The 23694-nt window shown below is 33.6% G+C and overlaps 3 protein-coding genes across 4 annotated transcripts; 1 reads left to right on the forward strand and 2 right to left on the reverse strand.

Moving 5' to 3' along the window:
• Nucleotides 1-5323: 5323 nt before the first annotated feature.
• On the forward strand, nucleotides 5324-7241 carry LOC123711286. The gene is made up of 5 exons (XM_045663798.1): nucleotides 5324-5901; nucleotides 5985-6107; nucleotides 6179-6325; nucleotides 6393-6614; nucleotides 6784-7241. The coding sequence occupies exons 1-5, from the start codon at nucleotides 5332-5334 to the stop codon at nucleotides 7042-7044; spliced, it is 1323 nt and encodes a 440-aa protein (XP_045519754.1). The 5' UTR covers nucleotides 5324-5331; the 3' UTR covers nucleotides 7045-7241.
• On the reverse strand, nucleotides 7090-9277 carry LOC123711279 (interleukin-1 receptor-associated kinase 4-like). Its single transcript, XM_045663785.1, has 4 exons — nucleotides 8972-9277; nucleotides 8731-8900; nucleotides 7585-8612; nucleotides 7090-7473 (listed from the first exon to the last, which is right to left on the reverse strand). The coding sequence occupies exons 1-4, from the start codon at nucleotides 9154-9156 to the stop codon at nucleotides 7090-7092; spliced, it is 1767 nt and encodes a 588-aa protein (XP_045519741.1). The 5' UTR covers nucleotides 9157-9277.
• Nucleotides 9278-9900: 623 nt separating this feature from the next.
• LOC123708549 (DNA polymerase zeta catalytic subunit) lies at nucleotides 9901-23653 on the reverse strand. Of its 2 annotated transcripts, none has more exons than XM_045659328.1 (20): nucleotides 23203-23653; nucleotides 22999-23120; nucleotides 22660-22788; nucleotides 22345-22439; nucleotides 21512-22275; nucleotides 20921-21095; nucleotides 20731-20825; nucleotides 19486-20516; nucleotides 18520-18636; nucleotides 17399-18083; nucleotides 16259-16450; nucleotides 15681-15801; nucleotides 15049-15293; nucleotides 14457-14614; nucleotides 14107-14244; nucleotides 13400-13537; nucleotides 12708-12889; nucleotides 12268-12495; nucleotides 11782-11998; nucleotides 9901-10099 (listed from the first exon to the last, which is right to left on the reverse strand). In XM_045659328.1, the coding sequence occupies exons 1-20, from the start codon at nucleotides 23276-23278 to the stop codon at nucleotides 9941-9943; spliced, it is 5067 nt and encodes a 1688-aa protein (XP_045515284.1). In that variant the 5' UTR covers nucleotides 23279-23653; the 3' UTR covers nucleotides 9901-9940. The 2 variants fall into 2 exon arrangements, with proteins under 2 accessions (XP_045515284.1, XP_045515276.1); XM_045659320.1 differs by having other exon boundaries at nucleotides 12708-12898; nucleotides 23203-23652.
• Between the last annotated feature and the right edge of the window lie 41 nt (nucleotides 23654-23694).

Here is a 23694-nt window from a genome sequence, read left to right on the forward strand (position 1 = left end):
TGGGTGTTTTATTTAAAAGACTAATATGTTTAAGATATATAATATCAAGCCTAAATAAGCCACAAATTAAAAAATAATCCAATATTTAAAACAATTTATTATCATGAACAAATAAATACTATAACTACATTTTACTGTTTAGATTGTTCTTCATTTTGGCTAGTATCTTGTTCTAGTGATGATGATATAAATTCATAACTTTTAACAGCAGCATTTGAAGTATGTGTCGGTAAATCCACTAGGAACCTGAATGTTGCTTTAACACCACTGTTCCAATAATATTTAAATAAATAAGATATCCTGTCATTAGTAGGTAGCGGTGGTAGCTGAAAACATTGCAATGGTGTTGGATCTAATTTATGTAAAATATTGTGTTCATGATATAAGTATTTACCTCATAAGGTATTTGTTTTTTTAATTCTCCTACATACGGCGAAACTCCATCCTCTAGTTCTTTATAAAATTCTGCTGTAGTAGTACTATCTTTCCAAACACCTTTATCAACTGTATAGTAAACTGCGGACCCCAAAATAGCGGATTTGATGCCGAACCTGCAAAATTCATTCAGTCATTAAATTTTATTTTAAATTAGAATTCAAATAATTTTTTTACACATACTTCAACATTATTTTTGTTAAACAATCGCTAAAATTATGTAAGTTACTAAATTTCACAGGTTGTAAGATTTGACATTTTTGCAAAATGTCACAGATTAGATATTAGTACAGTGCGCGACAGATAGATCGGCGTGTGGCCATAATTATGACTAAATCTGTACGTATTTTTTTTAAGTTCATAGAATCGTAATGCTTACGGTTACAAAAACTGATGATAGAGGTATCATATTAACTGTACAACGTTCTTGAGAACCAGACCCCATCGGCTGCGCGCAGCGAGTAGAGACCGCGTCTCCCCGAGCGCTGCTGCTCCCATTAAGGGCTATATGCCCGTCCCCGTACCATCCTGTATCAGCAGGGCGCGAACCCTCACACCACCCGAAGGGGGCATACGCCCCGAACGGGACAAAACATCCCCCTCGCGAGGGAGGATGTAGCAATAACCCGATGGAGAACCAGAATGGCACAATAATTGATGATCAAAAGGTAAGGTCTGTAAAAGTCTAAACCACAATTTTTTCACCTACAACATGAAACGCTCTGGTATAAAATGAAACTTCTTCGAGTGGTACATGTCGCACGAACCGTATAACGGGGCTATTTATCAAAACTTTAGGCCTCACCGGAGTTGATCAAGGTTCAAATCTTGAACCTTTATTGTTCAACTTAATTAATGACGACGCTAACTATAGATCTATCCATGGGAGTCATGAGCTGGTTCCAGGACTTAGGTGGACCACTAATTGAACATTATGATATTATTTATATGTATATACCACCATACACATTTTTTGTAACTACATATCGGCAATATTTAGTTAATATAATATAATAACTTTGTATGTTGGCAAACGTTTGGGAACGAACTCATCGAAAATTTGATTTTTTTTTTGCCACACTTGCCTGCGCTTGTCGACTACGTCGATGATCGACTAACCGGACTGGCACTTGCACTGCACATTCCAAGTTCTTGCCAAAATGCTTAAGGCCGGCAACAAACTCGCGAGCCCTCTGGCACCGAGAATGTCCATGGGCGGCGATATCATTAACATCAGGTGAGCCTCCTGCTCGTTTGTCCCGTTCTAAAAAAAAAGGTTAATAAAAACGTACCCATTGACGTAACAACTCGTTTCGGGAGAAGACGAAAAATTGATTTTGTTATTTCAGTATATGTATTTTGTCTGTTTATATTTTGGAAACCCTTGTCATACCACCTCTTCACTTTTGCGGAGTTTTGCGTCATAACCCTGGACATACACGGTTATGGAATATAAATAGGCTGCCTCATTCCAAGCGTGATAGTGCTTCTCTGGATGTCTTTAAGAGAAGATGGCAATATGTACGTGTATATGTACAAGTTATTATTTGTTAAGATTTTCAAGTGTACAATAAAGAATAAATATTTTTAAGTACAGTACTTACGTACATTAATAAAATACCTACTTCTTACTTGTATTTTCGCTATACTAGGAAATGGCACACACACGAGGGCAGACTACATCAATTGCTACACTCTAAGTGGATTTAGTCGTATTCGTGACCTGAGGGTTACTTTGGACAGTAAACTAAACTTTCATTTACATGTCGATAACTTTACCAGGAAAAGCTTCAAACTGTGTTTCGTCTTATGCAACTACAAAGCATTAAAGAAATTCAGCACTATGATTTCTATATACAATGCTCATGTTATAGTCCACTGGCTCGCGAACTGTACAGTCTTGTTTCAGGATACTACTCTAATTACCTACATTACCATCTGTACTTGGTCTGTAGTCTACTTTTCTGACTCGAACTTTTAAAAACTTCTTGTACGTGAAAAATATCATAGAAATTATAAGTTGAAAACCAAGTAGGAAAAACATATTTAACTTTCGTAAGAACAAAATTACACACCAAGACGGATTACAACACCTTTTTTATAGGTAGTCTTAGTCTAATTAGACATACTACGTACGTGGACAACGAAAGCAATGTGCGGCGTCGTTTCAACATAAAAAGTATGCGGATACGCCGGATAGATAGCCGTCGTGTGAATAAAGATACACAAAGCAAAATTACTTTGTTGTTGCCTATAGATTATGTGAATAAATTAAATGACGCGTAGGTAAAAATTAATAAATATTAGATTGCATTACAACCACCTGGGTCCTTAGTCAAGATGCCTTAACAGTAGGGTATGTAGTTCGAGTCGACCAATTTTCAACAACAATATAAATTATAATTTGTTTTTTCAAGTTCTCTATCCGTACCCAAGTTTTAAGTCTGTTGATTTTCATTATAACGAGTAATTATGTCTTAGAAATACCATATTTTCCTACCTTAATAACCCGATGTATTCATACAAATACCTAATAAACTTCATGTTCATTAATACTAAAAAATATAAATAAAAATAAAACAATAATTTAAATTGTTAGTATTGCCCACAACAAATTTTTATTTGTCGATTCGATTCGATGAGAGAAGTCCCGCGGTGATTTTTGTAATTAAATTTGACAAGTCGGTCATGTTCTTGAATTGTTCGGAAGAGAGTCGCCGCCATAAAAGCTACTTTTAGAGTTGCCATATAATAACTTTTCGCTGTATTGATGGGGCTTTTATGATATAAATTCAATTTTGCGACAAAATTGAACAAATCCATAACGTGATGAAACAAGGTAACTGAAATTAAATCATATAGTACATAGGACATAAGCATTATAAAATTTAAGTTACTATTATTTTTAATTGTTAATTATTTAATTGCAGGTGTGTCAGAGAAAACTGTAACAAGAATTACAAAAGAAGGCATAACAGCGGCGAATACTTGGAAAAAATTGTCACCCCGGGTAAGAGTCACCCGCAACCGAAAAAGTTCGACTTGGACAGGTTCGATTTGTGGGCTATTCGGAAAAAATTCACAGTTTTTACGTTGTGCTTAACGAATTATCAACATTGGTTAAATTACGGGCAGCGCTGAGAGAAGTCATCAATTTTCAGGGAAGCATCACAACATACACACGGGATATTAAATAGGATTGGTTTCAAGTACAAGCGATGTCAATCCAGACGCAAACTACTTATGGAACGTTACGACATTACCGCATGGTGTGCAAGATATTTGGATAAATCACGAATAAATAGCACTGTGGCAAAACGAGCCAAGCTGTAAAACCAGCAGAATTGGTTTCAAAGACTATGTCTTTTGCTCAGATAACTATAGGTCCAAAGTTTTTGTCCTCCCTTGTTGTGTAACAAAATGAGGCTCCTAATACAGGCATAGATGAAAAAAGTAACACCATACTTTCATTATTGACATCATTTGATGAAAGACTTTAAAAAATTGTCAAGCAAAAAGCAATGATGTCCTTAAAAATAATAGCTTGGAATGCTAATGGGCTTCTAAAATACTAAAGAGAACCACCATATCTTTAAAGTCTGAGGAATAATTAGCATTAGAAGTAAATAAATTTATAAAGTATATCCAACAAGCTGCTTGGAGCAATACTCCAAAATTTAAGAAAAAGATACAAAACAACTACTTCCCAGAAGAGATTAAAAATCTTATAAAGACAAAAAGGTGGCATTCTACAAGTTGCCCTGAAGACAAAAAACATCTGAGTAGCCTCACTAAACAACTGAGGAGAGAGATTAAAATACATAAAAATACTTCAATAAAGAGATATCTAAACCAATTAACTTCTGATGGTTCCACCAACTCCATCTGGAAAGCGATACCCTTACGAGAGTCTAATGGGAATTGGGCTGCAAGTAACATATAAAAAGTTAAGAGGTTTGCTGATCATCTAGAAATTATATTTCAAATCGATGAAGAAGATTCACTTGACTTCGTAGAAATATCGTCAGAAGAGTTAAACATCCGTCTAGTCACACCAAAAGAAGATTTAAGTGAAATAAAATGTAAAATAAGGCGCCAGGTTTTGGTTTAATTACGGGTGAAGTATTACAGCAGCTCCCCACTAAATTCGTAGTTAAAATGACAACCTTAATAAATGCCTCATTTTTACTTCAATATATTCCCAATATGTGGAAAGTTACGGAAGTTATAATGATTCCCAAGCCACGAAACCACCACACAAAATCACGTCTTACAGGCCAAACTCACTTGTTACCTGTTATTGCAAAACTATTTGAAAAACTCTTTCTCCAACGTCTTAACCCTATTATTGCCAAAAAGCAGCTCATAGCGGATTACCAATTCGGTTTTATAGAAAAATATTCTACCTACCTATATATATAACCGAGTTATTCGCATACAGACTATATCTCTTACGACTCCGTTGTGGTTATTCGATATCTATATTCTATGGTTTTAAAATAAAAAAATCTGTATAGGTTATAGGAATTATTACGGATTTTAGGTTTTCTTAGGGGAAATTTCAACAAAACACCAAATACAGTGTCTTGCTATTGTGTGTATCACGTTCCTGATTTCGGAACTAAATTGAATTATGAACACATTATAAGAATAGGATCCGTGTGGTTAACCTTACTAATTGTATATGTATATTCGTTTAACCAAAACCGAATAAAACTTGAACCTATCAATCCATTTTCTATTAGACACTTTGCGTGCCTTTCATCACCCAAAAATCCCAACATGACCGCTGCTTTAAAGAATCTTGGTGAGGGCATCCTTGGGGATTTCTGGGGGGAAAATGGAAATCAAATTAGTTTAGGGGTACGTCGCCGAGACCATCTGGCAACACTGTAAATGTACTATACTAACTATAGTGTCGTGTTCGTGTATCATGTTTTGGTTCTCGTTCATCACACATGTGACGTTATATATTTATTTTTGATATTACCTCAAATTACGATGGAATCTACAAATAATTTATTAAAAAATATTAATCGCTGCTTAATACCAAAATTATTAAAAAACTACGATGAATGTTCTGAACATCAGGAATTTAGTCTAAGAAATCAAAACTTGGCGTTCAATTTTAAAATGCTTATTGAATGTTTATATGATATCAATTGCACAGACTTTGAACAAAATCCTGTGATTATAGCTCTTCTCGTGAATCTGTTCTTAGAACTAAGTTGTGATGGGCCATGGAATAACGATGTCACTAAAGATATATCCAAACAGTTAAACGCACACTTCGAAAAAATTACTTCAGTTAGATTAGATTCAGTTTTCATGATCAATAATATATTTGATCATCAAGAAGTCTTTAATAAATTTTCTGAAGAACTTCATTTAAAATTAACATATGAAAATTTTAAAAAGTATCCAGCTCAAATTGAAGTTTACTATTTATTTATTCAACATTTAAAAGTAATTGATTATGACAGAATATTATAATATGATTCTTTGAATTACAGTTCACCTTTACAAAAAGGTATACTTGCATGTTTCAGGGTTACAATGTTGCTGTGGTGCCATCAAAAATATTTCCAATAACTATTCTTCTAGTTGAAGATTTTGCAAATTTTAATAAAAACAAAGGACTAAAATGCTGTACTCAGTTGTTGCAGTGCCTGGTAACCTAACACAATTATTAGGACTTTTAATTAGATTTTATTCTTTAAGTTTTATTAGTATTATTTTACAGGATAGTAATGTTTTTCAAAGCGGTAACTACTATGAAGTTATTTACAGAACTTTAAAAAGAAATCTGTCTGATAAAGATGACAATATTACAAATCTTACTCATTCAAATTTATTGATGTTACTTGATATACTACCAAATACTGGAAAGGTAACTATTTCAAAATTATTTACATGTTTCATTTTTTTAGATAAAAAGTGAAATGTTTTGTTTTTAGAGACAAAAATTGGATGAACTTTATAAAAGCTGTTTAGACCAACTATCAATAGAATCAAACTTATATCATAAAGTAGCTCTGATGAACTTCACATGCACTCTTATAGAGCACCATAAAAGCAACTGTGGTAATAGGAGCATTTTTAAAGATATTGTGTGTCAAAATTTGGATATGTGTACCAATAATGCTGTCATAGATGTAATTTTAGAACCACTGCTGAAGGTAAGATTTCGGTAAGACTTCGCTAGATTAGATTATTTTTGTTGTTGTTGCAACTAGATTACTAATCCAATCTAGATATATATAATATTTTTTTTTCAATATACATTGTAGTTTTTTGTTGAAAAAGTTCTTCATACATTTGGAATCAGGTGTTATATATTGTTTTCAGTGTTTAAAGAAATGGATTATCTACTGTTGGCCAGTGTGGAAATACAACACAGACCACAAACTTCTATCTGCGCTTTTGAAAGTTTTGTATACTTGTAATGAAGATCTCTTTAAAGAGATATATAACATTATTGTAACACTCATCTGTTTATGTACAAAAGATGAACAAACTCAAATTCTTAATAGTTTAAACAAAGTTCAAGAAATTCAATGTGATGTATTTAAAGAGAAAATAAGAAAAATTATATCAAATTTCACCTAAATTAATTTTATCATTTTAATATATATAATTATTTTGAGTTAAAAATCAATCCCAAATTTGAAATAATGCCTTACAAACTTCATTCATTGTAGGTCTATCTTTTCTATTCCTTTCTAAGCATTTCTGTGCCAATGTATATATGTCTTGGGCTTCTATCCAGTTTTGTACATCAGAATCTAATAAAACTTTTATGTCTCCCTTGTAATTTTCTTCCACATAATCTTTGATATTTAATTTTTCTCCATTTGACACTACTATAGGTTTAAGGCCAGTAAGTACCTCCAGTAACACAATACCAAAGCTGTATATATCAATTTTCTGAGTAATTGTACCATGTAATCCTTCAGGGGCCATATAAGCTGAAGTTCCCATTGGACAGGTAGTCATTATAGTGAAATCATACTGCTTTGCTAATCCAAAATCACACAACTGTAATAGAAAATTATAATATTAATAAATAAAGCATGTGCTACTATTAATATATTTATAAATCAACACTTTAGTCAACACTAAAGCTTTCAAGATAAAAAAAGCATGCACCTTGGGCACATAATCCTTTGTTAATAAAATATTTGCAGTTTTCACATCTCCATGTACAAAATTTGTAGTTGAATGATCTGAATCTGATGCAATAGCTCTGCCTAAATTCAATAATTCTGCATTACTCTGTATGGGTGTTTCATTTGTATGTAAATATTTTAATCCCTTTGCTGTTCCTAATATGATGTTCATTCTGTGTTCTATATTTAAAACTTTTGCTTGAATTTTTTCTGATAATGAACCTCCATCTATATATTCACTTACAATACAAGGGACTGGACCATCTATAGAATACCCCAAAATTGGTAATATATTGGTATGCCTAAAGTGTGAAAGAAATTTAACTTCTGCATTAAATACTTTCATAGCAATATCAGGTTTTCGCTTAATATCCAAATTACTGTGAACTTTTTTTACAGCAAGTAAACCAAAATTTGGATAAGTTCCAACAAACACATCACCAAATCCTCCACTACCAATTTTTCCAGCTTTAAATCCGTTAGGACCTTCAACTATATTATCAGAAAAATTATTTGTTATGCTCTGTAATACCTGATACTGAAAATCCCTTAGTTTTGTATCTTGAAGTATAGCACTATCTATGTCAATAGATAAATCAAGGTTCGGGAATGATTGTTGGTACACATTCTCATTATTTAAATTGGCAGATTCTTGTTCCATTGCTTTAAAATCAGGTACATTACCAGATGTCTCCAAAGGTCTAGTATAAGATTGACTGCCTGTATTATTTTCTATATTATTTGAAGAGAATTTAATTAAATCAGATGCTGATTTAATTTCTATTGTGGGTTTATTACCAATTGAGTCATTACTGTTTATAGTTATAGGATGATTTGATAAAGAGAATTGTATTAATGGATCTGCTGATTTCATCTCTTGTGTGGACTGACCACAAAATCTTTGCATATTACTATTATCTGTTGTAAGTTTAGAGTCATTTAACAGTATTGAAACATCAGTAGTTATTGGTGCAGCTGGACCATCTCCAGGGCGCTGTGGTTTAGATTCTAAAAAAGAATGTTAATTATCACAATCAATTAAGTATTATGTATGATGTAGTAAACTTGTATAAATAAATATATATAATAATCTGATTAGTGAAATGTATCTAGTATGTATGCATACCATTGAGTAGGTCTGCCAATTCATCTGCTGCTCTGTATAGCACTTGTGATTTGTCAATAATCATTTTTAAATCACTCAATTTTGGACGTACTCTGCCTGATGTTGCCCATTCATCTAGCAAAATCTCAGTACACTTCAGACTACTTTCCTTAGCGTATTCTTCTATCATACTGAAATTTATATGAACTTTATAGTAGAAGTTAAGAGTAGTTCAAACTAGATAAAAAAGAATTTATCTTACTAGATATGTTCGCTGTTGTATTTAGGCTCAAAATTCGTAGAAGATAAGCCATTTATATCTTTTGGTATGTTAGACATGAACTTTTTCCAATCACTGTTTATCTCCAAAATATTGATTAAATTGCACAGGAGTCCAGACGGAAGTTTACGTATTTCAATATTTTTATACATATTTAAAAGACACATTCCGTCAACAATAGGATATTTTAAATTTGCCGAGAATACAAATTGATTCCAGAGAAAGTGGTTTACTTTTATAATTGTTCATAAAATTTCCTATTTACACTTTACGAAATGCTACAATTGACAATTCTTGTTGGGAATTGCTGTTATGTTGATAGACAAGTCATAACAGATTAAAAACGACTTACTGGAAAATATAAAAGTTTCCGATTTTTTTCAAGGAAGTTTAGCATATCATTGACTCTCTCATGCCTGCAGCCGTAACACATTCGAAATTTGGTGCATGCCACAAGTCGTATATTATAAGGATAAAATATTACTATATCTTGTGTAACCTAATCAAAATCGTGTAGTCTTTATAGTATGTTGGTGCCAAAAATTATGACAATTATTAAACGAAATTTGTATATTTAAATCATATTTTATTACAACTTCTCTTTTCTTCGTCTTAGTTCAGTTGATTATCTTATAATAAAACGATTAAATTTTATGATTTCGTTTTTAATAAAAACTGTAAAATAACATTGTCTGGTACTAAAGGATTTTTTCATGTTTGACTACTGGAGGTTGAGACAAAATCGCTTTTAGATAGTCATAACCAACTCATAACGAATTTGAATGATAATAATTACATCAGCTCACGCTCTGTCACAGGATATGCCATTTTTATACGCCTGTCGAAAAGTAGTTTTGTCCCAAGCCCCTGTTCTGTGGTATCTTAAGATAGTGGTTAAATTAAAAAGCATAATTTATAAATTTATTATTTAAATATACGAGTTAAAAATCCTTATAAATCGACCCTGCTAAATTGTTCTGAGAGGTTAGAGGAAACAATATCTTGTATTTGTTTCCACTTTTGTTGTGCTGCAACTCGACGCCACAGCACAGGACATTCTGTGTTTTCACACTTTAAAAACTGACCATGCCCGCAACAAGAGCTGCATATCTGTGAATAAAACACATAGGTAGTATTAAACTCCTACTTCTTTAGTAATACAGTCAAAACCAACGACGACATCGTTGACATACCGGTTATATTGACAAAAATCAAAGGTCCCGGCTGAATTCTATTACGCCGCCTTATAAATAACACCGCTTTTTACTACATGTCTTATTACAACATATCTACGTTAAGCGACTACATTTAATTATCGAAGAATAATATCTGTTAGAACGACCAGCCGTATTGTAAGCATTTGAGGGGTCTGGGCAGTATCCCCTTCGCACATCTGGCACACTGAAGTCGTTAAGATCGCAAAAGTAAACAAAAATTACTCGAGTCTAGGGTCTACTGTATTTCTCAGAAACAAAATAGGTACACGTATGTATGCAGTATAATCGAAGCCCAAAGCCCGCTTTCACAATTTCTCTTCAATGAGTTTCTTATTTGAATACTAGACGCACCAAAACCTGTTGAGTTGGGTTATTTGTGAAACTTTTAACATGTCGCAAAGAAAAAGAAAACAAATCACTATAGAAGAAAAATCGCGTATTTTATGAAAGCTTGAGAGTGGAATTCCAAATAAAGACTTAGCGAAATATGGTGTATCACACTCGACAATGGTTAAGCCATTTGGAAAGAGAGAGAAAAAATTCTCAAACACTTTTTGAGAACAATTTATTAAAAAGGAAACGAGCTAGAACAACAAAGCATACTAAGATTTAGGAAGCTTTGCTAAAGTTGTTTAAATATCAAAGGACAAATAATGTGCCAATAAATAGTAAAATTCTTCAACAAAAAGCAAACGATTTTGCTCAGCGTTTTGGTAAAAATTTCGTTTGCTCGTCCAGTTGGATTCAAGGTTTCTGGGCTAGGCACGGTATCATCGGCGGGAAAATGAGTGGTGAAGCTGCCAATGTTTATAGTGAAATACTATTGCGAACTGCTTTAGACATGCAGGTTTCAAACACCTTTCGACAATATCCTGATGATGTGACTGATGAAGAGGACAATATACAAGACCTGCTTTATCTACTACTGAAGCAGAGGAGTTTATTGATGTGGATAACTTTATTATAATTTATGCACCAGCTACGGAAGAAGATATTGTACCAGAAGTTAAAGAGGAAAAATTACGAAAATGAAGGGACTGAAGAACAATTTACAGTGCCAATTTTGAATGATGGTCTCAATCCTTTCAATGTAAAACATTTTTTTTTCTTTTTAATGAACAGTTTCACATGAAGGAAAATTATGACAAACTTTAATTAAAATTCAGCGTGAACTACAAAGTACGTACGTACTACAGAAGTGTTTCAAACAAACTACCTATATTAATCACACATTCAAGAATAGGTATTAGGTGCATAATAACAACGTCATCGGCTATTACGACTATCGGTTTTTACGACCAAATATGAATATTTTCTTCGATGTCGTTAAAATAGATTTTGACTGTATACATTTTTATTATTACTCCGTTTGCAGGACGTTGAACAAAATTTTATTCAAAACTGTTATCGTCAGATAACCTAGGAGTAAAAACATGGAGGCCTAAGTCGTGACCGTGTCATCTTTCTTTAATATCTCTTGATAATAATGTAATAGAATATTCGTGTTAAAACTTAACGTGTTAACTAGTATAGTTCCCGGATTTTAACTATCATACTAATAGGACAATCTCGTACGCGACACGTATCCTGTAGATGGCTCTCTGCGCGCATTTCCCTAGTTTTCAAAACAGCAGTGGCCAAGCGTGTGTCGGCACAGCGTACGCAAAGACCACGCGTGCCGCGCGTTCCACAGACTGCGCATCGACCACGCTGAAGATACCGGGCAATGCCATCTGACACAGTCGCGCCGCGTTCCGAATGTATTAATCGAGTGTGGCCGACTTCGTTCCACCTATAAAATTAAAGTTAGAAATAAGCCCAGAAAATATTAACAAGGAAAGGCAATATTACCAGACCATTTTACACATAATTTTTTTTTATTATTTTTGTCCCTAATATCTAGCAGTTAAGAACCTGGGTTCGATCCCCTAAAAAATACATGGCAATTGCTTAGAAAGGTGATCTCATTTTAACGCAATGTAATTTAACAAATATATCTGGACTACATACTTCGACGACCCTTAAGAAATTTAGACAAAAACCACATTTTTTTAAACTTACCATTTAAAAACATCGACCCCAAGTAAAGAGAGACACCGATGTAACGGCGGCAGTAAAGCCCTTGCTGCATAATAGGATATATGTGGAACGAGACTCGTATCTCGTAACAATTCTTGCGGTGATCTAGCGAGTTTCACTAGGGGCGTTGCCGGTGCGCCCGCGCAAACCAACCACGATACACGCTCACTTGTACGCGGTGCTGACCGTGGGTCCCGGGATAAGAGGCGCCTGGTAAAAATAAATCGAATGTAAATTTTTACGTTTAAAAAAGTCGTCGCGTCAGGCACAGGAGGCTGATCACCGACTTGCCTATTCCATTGACAAATGATCACGAAACAGATACAGAAATCTGAGGCCCTGATCTAAAAGGGTTGTAGCGTCACTGATTTATTTCTAAATATAATTTAAAAAAAGCTATATTATATTTGGTTTTCACTTACTTAGCTATTTCATTAGGCGGTGCTGCGGCAGTGGGCCTATATCCTCCAGGTCCATGGTACTCCCTCGTAAAGAAAAGGTCACGAGGTGGCAAAGAGGATTCAGCTAATTGGGTCAGTATTTTACATACAAACTGTTTCACGCGAGACATGTCACCCGACTCGAATAACTCGCATAGGGAACGCTGGAGGAGCTAAAAATTAATACCATTTGAACGCCTTTATAGATTTTAAGTTAAGATATAGGACGGAGAGAGTAGTGACAACGAGCTATGAACGATAGGAATATTTGTCGTCTAGCGACATGAAGGACGATGGAGACAAAGACAGGGACCGATTGTTAATTAGTGAACCCATTACCTAATTTATCATGACGAGAAGTGGCCAACGTTACTTTATTTATTTAAAGAACATGCACAAACTTGCAGAAGACACATGTGATGTTAAGTGTCCGCCCGTTGACACTTCTCAATGCCAGAGGGTTTGCGAGTGTTTCTGGCCTTTTAAGAAGTATTCTTTTCATACAGTGGACTTAAGATGATCAAGGATTCATAAAATTATAAAACAATATATCGACAACATTTAAACCAACAGTAATTATTATATAAAATATTGCTATGACATATTAAAATTAAGTCCGATATAGGAATTACATATTTTTATGAAAGGGTTTGTTAATAAATACATTAACATACCTTTACACTCGCTGGACAACCATCTCGTCGTACTGTTTCAATACCTTTAGCTTCATACACGGGTTTCACTTGATCGGGACTTTCGTACATATAGCCAACATAACGCTTTTTAGTTTGAAGTATGCAAGGTTGGTACACCTGAAAACAAAAGGTTTTAATTGATGATACTTGAGTGAAATTGTAAATTCTTACTATTGTAGATATAAACGAGAATTTATATACACTATGCTTCTAGCGCTCTTTAGCATCATGAATTATTACCACCTAGTTCATAGTTTTAAGGATTTTAAAATCATACTGTGTCTATTGCCAGATGGCGTTTATGGCAACATTTTAAAATACTCTAGAGTCTATTAAAACGGTTATCTATCAATTTGATGTGGCAATCTCTCGCTAACCGCGATTGATGAAAGGTACTCGAGACGTCAAATTATTAATAAATTTTCGTCTATTTGTTTCATAATAAAATTATGTGTTAAAAAAGTTTACTTAAAAACATATAACTTCAATTAGATTTGTATTACTGTAAAATAAACAACAGAATCACTTTAGTTACCATTATTGTTTACGGTAAAGAATGTATTTATTTCTTTGAAGTAAAGTCAAAAAATGATAAGACGGTAATAACAAATTGGTCTAAATCTTTCTACCCACACAGCTTCGACTAACATTACACTGCTATTGTATAATAAAATAAAAGAAAATACCTTCTCCAATTTAAGAACGACGGGAGATGGATTGTCTGCTGTGACAGCATCAGCTATTTGCTGGCCGATAGCAAATGCTTCAGCCCGACTTCCACCCGGTACAAGCACAAACATGGAATCTGTATCTCCGTATATTACCTGAAATCGTAATATTATAATTAAGATATCCTTAATTTTCTAAATATTATTAAAAATTCAAAATATTTTGTAAAGTATATAGAAATAATCACTTATTTTATGTATTAATTTTATCATGAAAATACTATTTAAACTTGTTAAGCACAGTCAAAAAAATTCTTTAACAATATCGTAATAATCCTTAGATTCCCTAGCGCCAATACTAGAATTACCTTAGCATTCCATTTACCATTCCTAACGAGTTTGATTGCCCTCTCTAAAGTTTCCCGGCCTTTGGCTACAACACTATCACCTACTTCCACACAGGGCATTCGCCCACTGAAGTTGGCGGCTGTATAGCCATAAGTCACGTTGGCTATTAGTTTTAGGCCTGGCAATAAATCAATAAATTAATAAAGATACTATTAGTCAAGAATTAAGTCTGATATTGAACAACAATTGTTTTGCGGCATTTACTATTGGCATTACTTTATTTTTCGAATTTGTACGGACAAGCAATCGAGGGCGAACTAATGACATACACGTTGCGTTGGTAAAGTGATTCCATAGTTGGACTGCTACTGTAGGAATATATCTAAGTTAAAAAAAATATTTTAAAATTTCAGTTTTCAAGCACATAATTTAGCAAACGGACTTGAAATCATGCATAGATCATAACAGATTGTTCATTAAAACACATGCCTTCAACTCGAACGGATAACCTCATAAGACTGTCAATATTGCAAAGAAATAATTTCAGAAAATATTGACATTGAAATTGACGCCTATTGGTGTGGATTTCCTGAATTTACCGTTTGAACATACCCAATTGCCTAGAATGCATTGCCTTTTTGACAGCATCATCTGTTTGCAACTTCATGCCCTTCTTGACAGCTTGTCTCGCGGCTAATATCCGTCTAAGTAACGCTGGTAGGACCCCACGGCGAACTGTGGGTTTAACGAAACCAACACCCACTGGCGACCAGTTTATCAAATCATTCTCCGCTAGTGCTTTTAACTTCGCTTGCGGTATTCGAAGACGCCATGCGCCAAATTCATATGGCGAGTTGCTGGTCGTACAACAGAGATTAGAGTTAGCAGAATAATAACATGAAGAACAATATGAATTAGGGCGCAATCGCAAATATGTGGCACAGTAAATGGCAATCTATTTTTGGACACTTACAAGCTACTATCTATCCATATAGATCAACAAGTAAATGGAAGTTAATAGAAAGATGAAAAAGATGAGATTTCGCAGTATACACCTTACAAGTAGAAAACATACAATTATATAAAATCAATGTAACAGACTAAAATTTATTCGATAAAAAAAACTTGATTATTGTGTAAGAATTTAAACTTATAACAAAACTTTCAGTTCAATTTTTTAAACATGTTATGTCGTAAACATGCATAATTGTTGAAGTTTTATCTACGTTATGCATAAAACTTACCCATTTATATTCTGTATACGACCAATGCAAGTGGAAAAGCAGTAATTATATGCAATCATCATGGATGGGTAGAGGCTTTGGAAGTCCAGTACGATCACAGGATCAGCGTAAAAGCGCGATTCTAAAAAAAAAAGCAATATTTTTTAACCGAGGTTAAAAAATCTGCTGCTTGCGGTGAGGGCGAAACTAGACTAAAAAAATCCCATATAACTGTTGCAACAAGAGTGAAATAGCTAGTGAATATTTCGTATTAATTATTTTATTTATTCATTTACTGGAGTACCTTCTTTATTACTATATAAAGAACAAATTTCATTATTGAATCTTATGGCGTGCATAGTTTCTCTATATCTATAACTCTTTCTTCTTCCCTAGGTATCGCTGGAGCGACTGAGTGGAGGTGGACCTGCTGCTGAAAGCCAGCAATTAGCGGGAGGTGGCATAGGACCGGGAGCACTGGGAAGTGAGAATTTCCTGTTACGCAGGCCAAGACTTTTTGGGTCGCAGAGTCATCGGTGTATATTATTTGTGTATTTTTTATATATTATTTTTAAATTTGGAATACTAGAATTAATTACCTGGTTCAAATATAAGTGGTAAGCATTCAGGCGCTTTCATAGCAGCCCTCTGTTTGACTGTGGGTGATAAAGCGACCAGGTTTAATGGTCGCGCTGCTCTCAACATAAGAGATTCCACCCTAAACTGGGATCCTCTTGATAGCACTTCCCACCATTGTAGACCAAAGAGCCTTGCCAATTCTGAAGTTCTATCTATTTCCAAAAAAATATTATTATTGTCAAGTGTTCAGCAAATACATTGGTCATTAGAAAAATTGATTTAAGGTTGTTAATATATCGTACTGTATGTGTGTGTCACTGAACTCCTCTTAAACGGCTGCACCGATTTGGATGAATTTTGTTTGGGTGGCGCCCTGGATGGTTCACAAATCGGCCCGGCAGATGGCGCTGCAGTCGGTATCTAGGTTATTTATGTATAAAGCTAATAAACAGCTGGTATATATAAATGACGGCGCCATTATCAATATTTTGTAAAACAAGGTGCAACGGGCGATTAGTCGAACGATCGTACGATGTGTCACTCGATCCCCACTACAGAACCTATATAAAGCAGCGCGCTCGCACAAGTCGGTCACTGTAGCAAACAATAAATTAAATGCCGCCCGCGCGGCCAATAATAAAAATAGAAATTCACAGACTAGGGTAAAAAACCGCCTTCACCGGGGAAGGCGAGGACCTTTACTTCGCACTTCGCTCACTACAGTGAGCTTCCGTCCTGCCCTTCAGGCGATTGACCACCCCGCGACGGCCCAAGCCGAGGTTCGAGTCTCACAGGAGACGCCCTTGCGCTAGCCGCGGGAAAACAAGCCATTCTGGCCGAGCTACGCTCGCCAAAACAGCCCGAGCTGAGCTGTAAAGGCCCTTAAGGCCAACAGCGAGATTCCATTTATAAAAAATAAAAAAAAAACAAGTCGGTCAGTCGTTCATCGACCATTGCCCGGTGCACACGTTACGTAATTACCCAGTAACCTTTGAAATCTTTACCTATTGAATTTGTTTATTAAAATCGTATTGAATTAAGAGACTGAAATTAGAATTGGAATAAATCAAGTGACTGAGAGAAAACTTTGTGTTTGTTATCTTAACAGTGTCGGGGCCTGACGCTACATATATATAAATCTTCATAATATCAGAACATACTTATAATATCAAGCTTTTCCAACATCCGAACTGTCCCCGATAACTTGGTCAGATGATACTCCACCGGTATCCATCTCAACATTCTGGATTCATCATTCCACCATTCAGATAACTGTGCATAACTGTACTTCGGAACTCTTTCTTTCAATATCTCGTACATACAATTCTCAAAGCTATAACTCGATAACGCCAATTCATATCGAAACAATCTCCATACATTGAACGTTATCCTTCCAATAATCCTGCCTTCCATTTCATTGTCATCGTGTCTCCATTTTTTTTGTCGATATTTCTCTGTTACCCTCGAAATTTCTCTAACAATTTCCAAACCCAGATTTTGGGCTCTTTCCAAAACGTATCCCCACGACTTCATTTCTATTTCGTATCCGCACATGATGTCTGGATCATGTTCTTTGACTAGACTTATTAATTTTTGTAATATGTCATGTTCTGTGTCAAAATACGCAATATTTGCATTAAACAGACATCTGTCAAAATGTTTAGGCGGTAGTTTGTTATCTACTACAAGTATTTGAGTTAGATGTTTTGGTAATACATGGTCCTCTGGGCAGTTATTTGTTATGGATATGAAAATTGCTTTGATTTCATCAAAAGCTGGATCTGGACATAAATCGCCCCTTGTTGCGGTTTGTATCTCAATTATCATTACTGTCAGAAAATCCACCTTGAAATTTAAATAATTACTTTAAACGTAAATGCATAATAATCGTTAATTCAATTATTTGGAAAATATTTTTGTATTACCTAAAAAGCCATGTATTGGAGAGCGATCTTCTGTCATTTAGAATTTATATAAACCATTAATTTAAAGTATAAAAATATAATTGTAGATATTGTTGGGAATTTTGTGATTTTTTATCAATTACTGACCAAACACTTAGTTAAACTAACATATAAGTTTCTAATGAAAACACTTTTTTACCGGATCGAAGCTATGTATTACTATAAACTTATAATTATTTTAAATAATAAAAAAAATCCCGGCGTTTCCGGTTTCCGGATTCAATCCAGTAAAAAAGTGTTTTCTGTAAATGTGTAAAAGTTAATAAAATATTACTACACTATACTATATATAAGTTTCTTTTGTCGAGTAATCTTACCTCAACAACTGGGTTTACTATGGAATTTTCTTTCTGACTTTCAGTATTAGCGAAACAAAGGAATGATCCATCCGTTTGCATTGTGACTTGGAATGTATTGTCTATATCTTTTTTACTCTGTAATATAAACAATTCATTACTGATCTACGATGTTATAGTACAAAAGAACTACCTCCTACCAACTATTCATCAAATATTAGACTGTGGTCATTAGAAAGTCTGTCTCTTATTATCACAGCGATAACAATACAACGGAAAGAGAAGGAAGAGTACCTCAATGAAGAGAATTAGAATGATTTAGGTTATATGAATAATATGGTACGGAATATGTGTCGCTATATTTGTTATGAAACGAGACATAAGGCAAAATATAAGAATTATTAGCTTTGTATCTAAATTCGTTCTTCTTTAGTTAAATAACCTATAAAATAAAAAATCATTGGCGTTTCCTCACGATGTTTTTCTTCACCGTTCGAGCTAATGTTAAATGCCCTGATAGAAAGAAAGACCATTAATGCACAGGGCATTAGACCAGGGAACGAACCTGAGAGGGATGAGAGTCGCACGCTGAGCCCACTAGGCCAACCTGTTCATGAAAAATATGAATAAATAACCTATAATAGGCACAGAAGGCTGATAACCTACTTGCCTATTCAATTTACAAATGATCATGAAACAGATAAATAAATCTGAGACCCAGACCTTAAAAGGATGTAGCGCCTTTGATTTATTTTATTTATTAAATAACCTATAAACAAAAAACCCTTTTCTTGGAAAAAATATCGATAAAAATATTATTGTAGCAGAAATCTTTGGAATTATTTTGATATTTTGGGTGGTAAAGGATGTAGCACTTCATACCTCAGTTCAATTCTTAAATTGTCGTTTTAGAAGTAAGTAAGACTTGTCTAATGGTGAAGATTATCTGCTTGTTTTTTACAAATTTCAACAAGTATAAAAACTTACCTCGTCCTCTAGACTTATACTGTTAGTTATTTCTTCTTCATTTAACCCTATCGCTTGAGACGTGTCCATTTCATCTATGTTTTTACTTATTTCACATTTATTATTATCGTTTATATGAGATACGTCTTTATTTTCATACCATCGTATAACTTCGCTTCTAATTGGTGGGTTTTTAAGAGGTCTTAAGATACATTTTTTGTTGCCAGCTAACAAAAATTTTAAATTGTCCGGTTTTGCATTTTCTTCGCACATATCGTTTGTTTGCAAGAATAATAATTGCCGCCATTCTTCAATACTTGTGCATTCCAATATTTTCTCAAATGGCTTTTGATCTTGTGCTAACTTGCTTTGAATTTTTATAATTCTATCACCAATCTCTACTTTATCCCCCACGTCTTTGTGATTCGAGAAATATGGTTGAGGGTTTTTATGTTTCGGTATTGAATATCTTTGAAGTGTATTAATTATATGTTCTTTGCTGGGCGGACGGATTTTCGGAGTAATTACTAAATTGCGCACTTCATTTATGTTATCACTTCTTTTAAATTCACTTGTACTACCTTCCTTTTTTACGCTACCATCATCAACTTTATTAATGTCATCTGAAGATAAGTCGAAAAATTTAGACTGATCGTAAAAACTTTCGATTTCATTATTATATTCTGGTGACGATTCATAGCTATCACTCAATAGTCGAACGAATTTAACTTGATTTTTTACGGTGTCTGATGGACCGGCAACAGGATGCATATTATTTTTAAGATCATAACTAGCAGCTGCATCCATTTTTTGTACTAAGTTAATGATTGATTCATCATCTATGTGATTTTGACTATTAGATTTTTCCACTGTTTTCTTTTTGAGATGTTTATCTGATACACTATCGATTATTTCTCTAGATTCATTAATTTCATCTGATTCACTTAAATCCATTTTATGATCATTATTTTTCTCTTCATTAGATTTCTTTTTTGGTCTAGATAACCCTAATTTCAGTGGTAGCTTTTTTCTTTTCCTCACTTTCTTCACATCTAAAAAATAAATCATCTCGACATTTTAATTTAGAATCATCTTGGCTTATAAACACTTACCTGGACTACATTTAAATCTTACAGCATATTTTTTTACTACCATCCGCGACCTCGTTTGTGTGTAAACAAAAAGCGTTCAGGAGGCTTCTATTTTCAATAAGGGTTTATTGCTAATCCCTTGTCGGAAGACCGAAAAAAAATCAAAATTACTTACGGTCATCATCACAGGTGCCATCTAATTGCGGAATATTTGCCCCTTCCCAAAACGAGTCATGCCAAGAAGGAGAGCTTTCTTCTACGTGGCCATCACTAAGAATAAATATTTAAATAGAATTCAATACGACACTTGTACATTTAAACACAAACTGCAATACCCAATTACACCATTACCTTTTTTGACATACCATTTGTTTTCTAACAGAATAGTTTCATCATTAAACACTTGTGAATACTCAGCATCGTCTAAATCTTCTTCAGTTTTATCATCATGTGGTGTTGCCATAATACTGTCTTTGTCTATTGTAGATTTTTCATCCATTTCTTGTAGTAAACCAACTAGTTCTAAATCCTCACTATCCACTGGAAATTAAATATATACTTTTAGAAATCTTATAAACTTAACATCTTAAACCTTCCCTTCAAGAATAAGACAAAAAACTCTGTGAATCTTTCTGTTGCTCTAACTGAATAAATTAGATAGTAATATTTTTGTTGATTTTTGCGCGAGAATCTCGCCATTCTATCAGTCTGCAGCAGCATTTAAACCTTAGCGTTTTACAATAAAAATACTAAATGTAGAATTTTGACAGAAAATTCCAGTACCAAAAGTTCTTTAAAAAAAACGAGTGGTTGGAAATACCATTTCATTAAAAATATTGTTATGAAGATGGGTTGACTGAAATGATTGATTGATTGATTGATATATGATTTATGGCTGACCCACACTCTATGATATGAAAGCATTCCACTAATACTCATATTGTTGAAATACTTACATGCAACTTGGCTATAGTGGACTGAAAAACTACTATTTAAAGCAATGTCTTCATCAACAAGTGTGTCATCAATATCCATGATTATACTGTGCCTCCCGCTTTTAGACATACTCAGGCTCAAGCTTTCCTGTAAATGTGAACTTATATCTGTTGCATTAAAAAACTGGGAGCCATCAAGAGTTTCCGCTGGATAATGCACTTTGTCCTTTTCAACTTGTTCAATGGGTGTATCTAGTAAACTGGCGATCTTAGCAAGAAATCCATTTTGATATTTATGATGTGATTCCGTACCTTCATTCAATCGATTTTGAGATAATGATTTAGATGATATGGATACATTAAGCTGTTGCCGCCTCACTATCTCTTGGTTCCAAACCTCTTCTAAGCCAGGATTTTCAATACCATCCATTTTTTCCACCCTTAATCTGTTAATAATATGTGATGCAAAGCAATCTGCTTCATAGTGGCATATGCTTTCTGGTTTAAGAGAAAATTCATTAGGGCTCTCCAGAAACTCATCACTTTTTTGTGAAGAAACAGATTTCCGGAATCTAACAGTTTGTAATTCAATATTGCTCATGCCAAATAAGTTGAAATCAATAAAAAATTGTAAGGTAAAATTCAAATGAGATTCATAAGGCTGCAATACTTGTCCTAATATTGCTCCATTACTGCAAAGTTCAACAGCTTGCTTGATTAGGCCTGGATTATATAAAAATATTTTAAGAAAAAGATGTTCCTTATCATGAAAACCGTAAAAGGGTCTGAAACAGAATTTGAAGAATAATAAACACATTTTTGCTATAACTTATACTTATGAAACGAATACTCACAATCCTTTCACTAATGATATCTTATAAACATGCTGGTTAGCTGAATTTGCTTGTTTCAAAGCTATATTTAAAGCCTTATCTAGACTTACTGCAATCTGGAAGAGCAATCTTTTATTAAAAACTGTTATTACTTAGACGTATGTTCATACATCAATAATATTGAATTTTCTCTAGCTTATAGATAAATTATGAATAGTATAATTTCACTTATAAAGCACTTTCTTTCTACCATAAATTCATAAAATGTTTTAAACTTATCTGAATTATGTGAATTTAATGAAAAGTATATTGTTTTAAATTTATAATAGACATTACTTGATATAACAATTGTGGTTCTGGGTTCGATGTTGGGCATGGTATGTAGAAATAAGGAAATACTCCATGTACATGAAGACATGATTTTCTCCCATCTAATGCAGATCCAAATATTCTCAATACTGGTACCTAAAATTAGAATCAATTAAAATTATTGTGTATGTTTGTATTAGTCCAATGAATTCGAACATATTCCAACATTCAGTTAAAAAAATAATTTTTTAATTAAAATTACAAATTTAGTCACTTAATTTTTAATTAAGCAAAGCATTAAGATTTTTTATTACTTATTAATACCTTTTATATCAATAATTTAAAAAAAGTCAAATTAAAGCTTACTTGTTTGACATCACTACCTCTGAACTCAGAATATATGACATCTATACCCTGTGTTGGCTTTGTTAAATATGAATCACATACAACTATCCGAACTGTAAACTCCGGCTTTAAATCAAGACTTCCTGTAATAATTTAGAAATAAAATACTTTTTACATTAATTGCTGCGGCAACTAGGTTTAAAGGTATTAGTAGAGTATGTTTACCTGTTCGGTTATTTACATCTAATCTCATAGTTTTATCTTTCATATCATTTTGACTGTTTTTAGTGCCCTCCAGCATTATTAATAAATCGTTTAGTTTTTGAATATTTCAAAGGAAAGGAGGTTAATTAAGTTTTTACATTACTTATTCATAGTTTTGTGGGACAATATTTAACAATTTCTCTACTACAAATAACATGTTTGTTCTATCTTATATTTTAAATTTCAAGTAACATTAATACATAGCTTTCTTGCGCTTTTTTTTAATTAATAAAAGTTCTGGTAAGTTATTCCGTCGTAAGAAATTTTCATTGTTGAAAATTTGTTCACAATTATGTTTTGTAATTTGATAGAACGAATTATTTAAAGGCCACAGTCCACAGCCCAATCAGAGTCTACCGAGTATATCTCTGTAAGTCATTACACAATACAAATTGACAAATTATAGTACTAAGTCCTGTATAGAGGTCCGGCTGACTGTAAAGGTAAACGCCA

This window comes from Pieris brassicae, chromosome 1 (assembly GCF_905147105.1).
Source record: "Pieris brassicae chromosome 1, ilPieBrab1.1, whole genome shotgun sequence".
In the NCBI taxonomy this organism is placed as follows: domain Eukaryota; kingdom Metazoa; phylum Arthropoda; class Insecta; order Lepidoptera; family Pieridae; genus Pieris; species Pieris brassicae.

Coding starts and splice junctions, on each gene's coding strand:
- LOC123711286 (XM_045663798.1), top strand. CDS start 5,332: ATGTACTATACTAACTATAGTGTCGTGTTCGTGTATCATGTTTTGGTT. Junction 6,108..6,178: donor CTCAGTTGTTGCAGTGCCTG/GTAACCTAACAC, acceptor ATTATTTTACAG/GATAGTAATGTTTTTCAAAG. Junction 6,326..6,392: donor TACTACCAAATACTGGAAAG/GTAACTATTTCA, acceptor TTTTGTTTTTAG/AGACAAAAATTGGATGAACT.
- LOC123711279 (XM_045663785.1), bottom strand. CDS start 9,156: ATGTGTCTTTTAAATATGTATAAAAATATTGAAATACGTAAACTTCCG. Junction 8,901..8,971: donor TACAACAGCGAACATATCTA/GTAAGATAAATT, acceptor TATAAATTTCAG/TATGATAGAAGAATACGCTA. Junction 7,474..7,584: donor CAAAGGATTATGTGCCCAAG/GTGCATGCTTTT, acceptor TTTCTATTACAG/TTGTGTGATTTTGGATTAGC.
- LOC123708549 (XM_045659320.1), bottom strand. CDS start 23,278: ATGCTGGAGGGCACTAAAAACAGTCAAAATGATATGAAAGATAAAACT. Junction 13,538..14,106: donor TCGTTCTTAAATTGGAGAAG/GTATTTTCTTTT, acceptor TTTTGTTTTCAG/GTGTACCAACCTTGCATACT. Junction 10,100..11,781: donor ATCTACAGGATACGTGTCGC/GTACGAGATTGT, acceptor TTTTATTCACAG/ATATGCAGCTCTTGTTGCGG.